This window comes from Sinocyclocheilus anshuiensis, unplaced genomic scaffold (assembly GCF_001515605.1).
Source record: "Sinocyclocheilus anshuiensis isolate Anshui unplaced genomic scaffold, SAMN03320099.WGS_v1.1 scaffold1994, whole genome shotgun sequence".
NCBI classification, from domain to species: Eukaryota; Metazoa; Chordata; class Actinopteri; order Cypriniformes; family Cyprinidae; genus Sinocyclocheilus; species Sinocyclocheilus anshuiensis.
Window position 1 is genome coordinate 599,298 of NW_015548215.1, and position 9,330 is coordinate 608,627.

General features: G+C 38.1%; 1 protein-coding gene across 2 annotated transcripts in view; it reads left to right on the forward strand.

The window, feature by feature from the left end:
- LOC107653885 (lethal(3)malignant brain tumor-like protein 4) overlaps nucleotides 1-9,330 on the forward strand; it is a 58,521-nt gene that overhangs the window by 40,182 nt on the left and 9,009 nt on the right. Inside the window, exons 17-18 of one of the 2 annotated variants that reach the window (XM_016440753.1) lie at nucleotides 3,656-3,737; nucleotides 5,204-5,207. In XM_016440753.1, coding sequence (XP_016296239.1) covers nucleotides 3,656-3,737; nucleotides 5,204-5,207 — 86 coding nt within the window. The remainder of the gene's footprint in view (nucleotides 1-3,655; nucleotides 3,738-5,203; nucleotides 5,208-9,330) is intronic. The other variant, XR_001630282.1, reaches the window with a different exon arrangement.

Consider the following 9,330-nt stretch of genomic DNA (forward strand, 5'->3'; position numbering starts at 1 on the left):
ACACACACACACACACACACACTCTCTCTCACACTCACACACACACACACATCAGGATGGGATTGTTTGAAATGTGAGACCAAACCACCAGAGAACAGAAAGCATGAATGTTTTCTGTCTTAGATTGAAGGTTTATTCGGACAGGAACATGATTTATTTACATTAGATTCATGCATTTGGTGGATCATTCAAAGTGTACAAGATATTGCGTATTATCATGCTGGGAAATTCATTATAAAGGCATAGTTCACTTGAAAATGAACATGCTGTCATCATTTACTCTCCTTCATGTACGAGTTTCTTTCTGTTGAACACAAGAGAAGACATTTTGTAGAATTTGTGTAGCTGAACAGTTGCTGGTACCCATTGACTTCCATAGGATCTAAAAAAATACAATGGAAGTCAATGGCTACCGTCAACTGTTTGGTTCCCAGCATTCTTGAAAATCTCTTCTTTTGTGTTCAACAGAAGAAAGAAACTCGTACAGGTTTTGGAAAGACATGAAGGAGAGTAAATGAAGACAGCATGTTCATTTTTGGGTGAACTGTCGCTTTAATGAGTCCGTTTTGCTGTTTTCAGCCCGTCAGAGAGTTTCTTAATCCGTTTCCAGCCATGAATCATTGATGTTTCATTTGCTCTTAATTACTGAAGGTATGGGAGGTTTTTAACATCCTCTGAACATCCACAGATAACAGAGTCGCTCAGAGCGAGAGATGCTCGTGTGTTCGCTCTCTCGGGCGTTTGCAGTCAGACTGTCGCTCTCATTGAGTCGTGTGTGTGTGTGTGTTCATGAGGGTGTGTGTGTGTGTGTGTGTGTGTGTGTGTGTGTGTATGTGTGTGTGTGTGTGTGAGTGTGTACTGGTTTATATATCCTGGTGGGGACTTAAACCTGACTACACACAGACTCATGGGGACTCGTGTCACGGTGGGGACCTAAATTGTGGTCCCCACAGGCACAAAAGCTTATAAATCATACAGAATTAAGTTTTTTGAAAATCTAAAAATGCAGAAAGTTTCCTGTGAGGGGTAGGTTTAGGGGTAGGGTTGGTGTAGGGCAATAGAATATACGGTCTGTACAGTATAAAAACCATTACGCCTATGGAGAGTCCCCACAAGGATAGCTGACCAGACGTGTGTGTGTGTGTGTGTGTGTGTTCATGAGGGTGTGTGTGTGTGTGTGTATGTTCAGAAGCGTCATTATCAGTCTCATTTAAAGCTGTAATAGATGTTGAGCCGTGAAGAGCGCTTGTTGCCGCAGGAGGATTTTCAGATCAGTCCTCTGTTTCCACAGCAGGAACATTTAAAGGCTTCATTGCACTTTTAATACACTTCCTACAGCTTGATTTGTCTTCTTTACATCCTTTGAGACTATTTTGCCAGATTTGGGGTAAAAAGCTTGATTTCAAAGACTTAAACTGAAGTAGGACGGTCTTTGCTGCTACATCATGAGTGAATGATCAGATTTGGAGTCTCTACACATATCAGAGAGCATAATAATAATAATAATAATAATAGGGATACAGTAGGAGGAAATCAGTGCCCAAAACTAATGTATTAAATGAACCTCAGTTTGTTTATCTGTTCAAAAACAGTGTTTCTGATGTCACTCTTCTCTGATAATCAGTCTATAATTAAGACAATGAACACTATTGAGTTTTATTTAAATTTGATTCCGGGGCGTAGGCAGCGGACGCCCACTCTGATGAAAGACCCCCCAGTTTATTATACAAATATAATATTTGTTAAATAATTATTGTTTAATCTATTTTAACATAATTAGAGAACTATTATAACTTCTCAAATAACTAAAATAGGCCAATTATGAATGAATGTCATTTGTTTTTATATAAATTTTGTGACTGAAGCCGGCGATTAACTGCACCTGTTTCCTAATTTGTAGGCCTATTAATTTAAAAAACGAATTAACAAAAAAAAAAAAAAAAAATCACAAACATGACATTTTTGAATAAAATAATTTTGTACACTTAGTTATATCTAATTTGGCATTTTCAATTAACATAGGCCTGTTACATTCTTTGTATTAGCCTAATAGGGCTATTATTATTATTAAGTTACTTTTATTATTAAATTAATATTACAATTAATTTGCCCCGCAATAATTTCATAGCGCATCACAGCATAACTGACGCGCTGCGAGGGTAATAAAGATTAGGCTAGCTTACTCCTCATGGAAAATGTTTTTAAAAAGGTCTTTCAAAACAGGTTTATTATAGCTACAATTAATTATAGGCCTATAATTAGAATTATTAACACTGCAATCATCAATGAAAAAGCTTTATTTCAAGCACCGACTTTAAAAAACAAAACAAAAAAAAATAACCTGTTTAACACAAAATACGTTTATTTTTTCTTTATTTAAAAATTTTTTTTTTTTTCACTAGCCTATGTTCGGGCCACAAGATAAATATTAAGCTATAGGCTACCATTATCAGCATATGAAGTAGATTCGTCTCTCGTCGTCTCTGAGAGAATATGCGCCGTTAATGCAGCGTCAGATGCCAAAAGTGCCGTCAGTTTACTTTCACTTTCTGGTGAAGGTTTCTTATTTATTTACCGACTGTTTACTCATCTTTTTAGATAATTTTGTTAGTCTAGTATTACTTTTTGCTGTGGGAAATACATATGTATAAATATATAATAATAATAAAAAAAATAAACAGGGCCAATTATATCTAACCGAGCTTATTCTATAGCAAGCCTTTGCAAACACAGACTGAGGACTTCTCCTACATACTGATCCCCCATGATGGTCGCGTCACCTGACGATCCAGCGTCAAACTCAAACAAACCGCTTTAAATGCGTCAGGTGAGTGTAATGTAATGTGCCGGAGCACATGGAGTTACTTATGCTGCACACTGGACTTCAGGCGGGTCTGAAACTCTGCGTTTAGACGGAATATAGTACCGGAAGCCCAGCAACAATCGAAAAAGTTCTTCATCAATTTGTTTTTTTAAGGCAGAGGTAAGAGCTTTTAATTCACTGAAGGTGTTTTGAAACTGTCATTACAGCTGCCATACGTATTTGGAATAGCATCTGCTAATATTTACACTGTTATGTGTATTATTATTATTTTTAATACAGTCAATATCAGGGCTAGTTTCAGTACAGGCCATAGTCTACCCTGAACAACCTGGTCGTCCGTTCGCGGTCGCGTTCGCACCCGATCCGTTGTAGCCAGTAGAGGGCACTCGAGGCATTTTGAGTTGAGCATCCAGGATTGTTGTACCTTCACCATATGGGGCTGTGTGTGCGAGTTTGACAGTGATTAAGGTGGTGGTTGAGCAAAGCTTTGTTGTGTTTGCTTTACTCAACGCTGTTCACAAGAAAATAAGCGTCTCTGTGATATCATGCTCTTAGTCTCCACTGCAAATGCTCCATTACACAAATAATGGGTTCTGCTGCTACTGGAGTCACTTTAATTTAGTACCCAAAAATCTTATTACAGTCATTTTTAACATGGCTGCTTTGAGCATAAGAGATCAAGAGCAGCAGTGTTTGGAGAGACTGAATTCAATTTTGTAGGAAATAAAAGACTTGCAACGCCAGGTCTTTCTCATTGTTATACATCATATTTTTTTTTTTTAAAGAAACACATTTTTTGAATTTTTTATAAAAATATATTTTTATTTTCAGACTCTCTCAGTCCACAAAGTATCTGCGTATCAAGGACGAGGAGGACGACATGAATGTGAACAGCGTTATTTCAGGTGAGCGTCTATCGTGTTTAAACCTGTTTCTTCAGTGACTGAAGTGTCACTCATTTCAACCAATCACAGTCACACTTGAGCAGAAAACACTTCTGCATCTGTAAATCAGGCCAGTTGTTTCTCTGTAATTATTTCTGTAATTGTTTGATGCGATGTGATGCTGAATGATGCCAACATCTGACATTCACACATCATGTCCTTTCTATGTGCATAAATGTTCATATAATGTCTGACCATGGCTTCGAGATTTTGCTTGTAAAGTTTGCATTGACACCTGCACAGGAGACATGGCTCAGACATTTGCATTTACATTTAGTAATTTTGCAGACGCTTTTATCCAAAGCGACATACAATTGAAGAATACATAAAGCGATTCTTCTTGAAGAGGCAAACAGACACAGGAAGTGCCTGTAATACCAAGTTTCAGGCATTGTTCAAATAAGTACAAGCTAGAAAGGGAAGGAATAAATAAAGAGAAAGACGTTTTTTTTTTTATATTTAGGATGAAGTAAAGTAGCGTCGAAAGAGATGCGTTTTCAGCTGTCGCTTGAAAATTGTCAGGGATTCAGCACTCCGGATAGGGGTGGGAAGATCGTTCCACCAGCCAGGAATGGTGAACGAGAATGTTCTGGAAAGTGATTTTGAGCCTCTCTGTGATGGGACCACGAGGCGTCGCTCACTAGCGGATCTCAGACTTCTGGAGGGGATGTAGATTCGTAGTAGTGAGTGGAAGTAGGCGGGTGCTGAGTCTGTGGCTGTTCTATATGCAAGCATCAATGTCTTGAACTTGATGCGAGCCGCGACCGGTAGCCAGTGCAAGGAGATAAAGAGAGGTGTAACATGGGCTCTTTTGGGCTCGTTGAAGACCAGTCGTACCGCTGCTGCTTTGGATACCTCCCCTCCCCAGGCCACCCTGAAAAACCTACCAGTGAGATGGGTTTCAATAATAATTAAACTCCTCCATACTGAGAGTGCAGATGACTTTACTTTTGTTTTGTTGTCTGTATGTGATTTATGAAGAAATGAGCTGTTACGAGGCATTCGCTCCTTCATTTACTGATGCATGAGAGACGAGCTTGTGAATGATGTTATTTCCAGTAGAGCTGCATGATTAAACAAAATAAAACCCAAATAGAGATGTGGCTTATAAAAACACAAATACTGATTTAATTCTATAAATACATGCACATGTTTCAGAGTGAAGTGCGTCATTGTGTTCATTTACACGCGAGCAGCTCGTGATCTGGTGTTTTCAACGTCTCACAGAAAATTATCCACATGAAGTTTGAGTCTTTTTCAGTTCAGTTCAATTCATGTTTATTTGTATAGCGCTTTTCACAATATGTATCATTTCACAGCAGCTTTAAAGAAATGCATGTTTCTACGTTACAGTTAAGAGTAAGTGCTTTAATGTGCATTTGTGAAGAAAACGTACAAAACATCTTCACAAAACATGTAAGGAGAAGCACTTAACAACAAGAGAAGCTTTAAGCTTTAAGCCTGTGGTTTCTGTTAAAATAAAAGTTTGGTGGTTTAACATTCGAAAACTACTAAATTAAGACTCATAAATATTAGTATTGTAATTTTAACGTTTTTTTTCCTTATATTTCTGTCATAATTTCTAGTGAAACTGAACTTTTACTCTGGCGGTTTGAGTGTGTATTTGACGATAGTTATTTCTGCTGTTTGAATAATCCATGTGCAGTAAATATGACCAGAGCTCATCTATGATAAATTTGATCAGGATTTCGATATGATATTGTTTGTCGTTCAGCCATACTTTGAAACTCCAGTTTTTGAGTCGTGATGCTGCTGTGCTTCATAAAATGATATCTAGCGTTTTACAGCAGTTTCATTGATTGCCATACTTTTCTGATTGTTTCCATGGAGACGCGAGAGCCCTCCAGACCAGAATATTCATTACAGTCAGTAGGAGACAGAACTGTGTGTGTGTGTGAGTGTGTGTGTAAGACTGTGTGTGTGTGTGTGTGTGTGTGTGTGTGTGTGTGTGAGAGTGTGAGAGTGAGTGAGTGAGTGATGCTGCTAATGAGAATCGTGCTGTGACTCGCATCCATGCTGTAAAATGACAAACGTGTGTAATCATCAGCTGCAGCATATTCTCAAATGCTGTGAAATGCTTATTTTTATAGAAGGCTGTAAGATGATGTGGTGATGTCGATGTGTGTGTGTGGAGGTGTTTGGTGAGTCAGCTCTTTCTCCAGACCAGCAGCAGCTACAGCTCCTTCTCACTGCAGATCCATCCAAACTACATATGGTGTAGAAATTAGTTTTTATTTTTATATTTTCAGTTTTCAATCAAGTCACCTTTATTTCTATAGCACTTTATACAATACAGATTGTGTCAAAGCAGCTTTACAGAGTCAAACAGGAAAAATGTGTGCAGATAATGCAAGAGGACAATAGAAAACAATCCGTTTATCAGTTCAAGTCAGATCATTGATTCAGTAGCTGCGTTTCCATTACCCTTCAAATTGCACAAATTGAAATTGCGAATTGAAAATACACCCAATGGAACGTCAATTTTGCAAAAACTCCCATATATCGCAAAAACGTTTTTACGCTCCCATGAGGTGGTTTTTCAGGCAATTTGAAAAAGGAATATTTCTCAAAACTGCAATGGAAACAGTTTTTTCGCATTTACAGGTCACCTGGCGTACGTAAAAGTCACATGATCATTCTTTAATGTACTATATCGTGCACTGATGTAAACCGAGTCGTTTTGATGTGTTGACTTTAAAAACGGCTTCAGTAAATAATCCCAAAGCTCTGAGCTTTTCTTCAGTCCTCGTTTGCCTCCAGAGATTTTCTCCATTAAAACATTAAGCCGTCAGGTCGAGCCGTTTGGGTTGGTGACGCGCTGATTTTGAGAGATAGATGAGCTCAGATTTCATTAGCAGAGACGATTGAATCAGATGAGGAATCACTGTCATGTGACGTGTGTCCTGAAGACGTCTTCACAGCATCAGAAGCTCAGTCCTGCTCTCAGATCAGCTGTCAGCGGAGAGACAGCGATTCGGTTAGAGGCTGTTTAGTGTCATTGAAATGCTATTAGTGTTTTATGTTTTTGGAATATGTTTTTAGTATTCTGAATAAGTTTTTAAAATATTTTTAGTATTTTTGTTTTAGTACATTTTTGTCATTTTATTAGTGTTTTAATATGTCTATATATTTTTATGAATATTTTGAATTCGTTTTTATTTTTATATTTCAGTTTTTATTTTAATTTTAAAGTTTCAATAATTTCTGTATTTTTTTATTATTTCTTTAATATGTCTACGTAGTTTTTGTTAATATTTTGAATTAGTATTTGTTGCGATATTTTTTTTCAATTGAATTAATATTATTAATTTTCATTTTAATTTTAGTGAAAGTTTTAGTAATTTTGTTTTGGTAACTTTTCGTTTTTTTTAAATTTTATTTCTCTCTTTTTTTTTTTTGGTCCTTTTAGGTTTTTAATGACTAAATAGTTTAAATTAATTAATAATTGCATTCATTACTTTTATTTGCTATTTAAACTAAATTAAAATTAGGAATGTTGCCTTTGCAACTAGCTAAAATAAAATATATTCATAAATATAAATTGTATTTATTTTTTCATTATTTTTTTTATTTATTTTAGGGGTTCAAGCGCGTAGCGCTGAAACCCTATAGTAGTTGCTAGAATGGTCACGGATGAGCGATTTCCACGTAAAACTAATCGTGCAGACCAAACCGCAAGTCGTAGAGACTTGAAACTTGGAGGGATGGTAGTACTCACACCGCCACCCAATCGGCTTGATGGGGGCGCTACAGTGATCGAAAGTACGAAATCGCTCATAACTCCTAAAACGTCAGTCGCTGGCTCAAGTGTCTTATGTCGGCAAAATTTTCGGGTATTTTGCATTTTTTGAAAAACATACTTTTGCGAACTACTCCTAGGTTTTTCGCCCGATCTGAACCAAACCAGTGCAGAAAGATTCTCTGGAGAGTGAATATCAATAATTATCAAAAAAAAGTTTTGACTCACTGTCGCAAAGGGACGCCAAAACGTTCGAAGGGTGCAGGGCCACTTTTAGTAAAATGCCTATAACTCCTGAACGGAATGAGATATCTTCGCCAAACTTGGAACACTTATGTAAGAGCTCAAGCTGAGGTCACAGGGAAAAAATCGCGGAGATTGGCCACTTGGTGGCGCTATAAAAACTTTAAAATGGCTATAAATAGGCAACCATTTGTCCTATCAACATGAAAATCACTGTGCACAGTCTTGGTCCAAAGTGCCACAAGTGTCTATGGGGACATTTGCATATCTCAAAAAACATGGCCGCCATTGGCCGATGAAGTTTGAGCACCTATTAGACAAGGTTAACGGAGGCCGATCATAATGAAACTCGGTGGGCCTGTTTGACCCGCGGCCCCAAAGGTCTGTGAGAAAGGTGAAAGAAATTGGCCACTGGGGGGCGGTATCGCATTTTTTGAGGACGTAAACAATTGTACATTGCACGGTTTTCCACACATACACGCGATATTTGTATCGTATGATAGACCTCTTCGTTCCGAACAACTTTGCCTCTAGAATCACTGCTGGCAATCAAACCGTTTTTTTAATTATTGAGAAGATGTGCAAAACCTACTTTTGCGAACTAGTCCTAGGTTTTTTCGCTCAATCTGGAAAAAACCACCGCAGTACAATTCTCTGGACTGTCTAGGTCAATAATTATCAAAAACATGTTGAAATTTACCCTTTGGGAAGCTAAAATGGGGTCCTTTAGAAAAGGGTTCTATCCAAATATACCCAAAAGCCTATAAAGCCTCAACGAAAGCTCAAAAGTTTCAAGGAGATCGGACCACAGCTGACGCTATATAACAATCATAAACGTTATAAAAACACTCATTTTATGAGTAAATGTTGAAATTTAGATTAGTAAGCACTTTAGAAGTATTTGGATTGCTTTGATTTGAGATCATTTTCAGTCATTCGGAGGCTCGTGGTTGAGATCCGCTGGTCTGGAGGTAGAGAAACACAGATTATGGCTGCAGATATATTTCAGCACTGAAGTGCATGATTCAGATGAGCTCTTTGGCCCAGTACCGTCCCACTGAGATGCTGGTTTTGGCCTGGTTCTGCTCCATCATCTCAGCAGGGTTTGGATCTTCAGTGTGGAGCAGATGGTCAGCGGCTGATCTTTCTCTGACTCTCAATATTTACAGTTGAACATCATATTCCTGTGAGATATGAGTGTTGTCTGTCCGACTGATTTTAGATTTTAATTTGCTGAAAGTCAAAGTACAGATGAGTTTAGTAGCTGCTGAAACGGTGATTGATCGTCTGTGAGCTTCGTTTGGTGAGCTGTGATTGATTTGGCGTTTCATGAACGGCTGAAGCTGCTCGCGTGCGTGAGACGAGATTCCGGTGTCATCTGAAGGTGAACGTCTCCAGGATCCGATTGATCAGACTCTCAGTCTCTGTCGTTCCTCACAGGAGCATCAGATCAGACCAATAACATCCAGCAGCTTCAGAAGAGCTGCACTCTCTCTCTCTCTCTCTCTCTCTCTCTCTCTCTCTCTCTCTCTCTCTCTCTCTCTTTCTCTCTCTCTCTC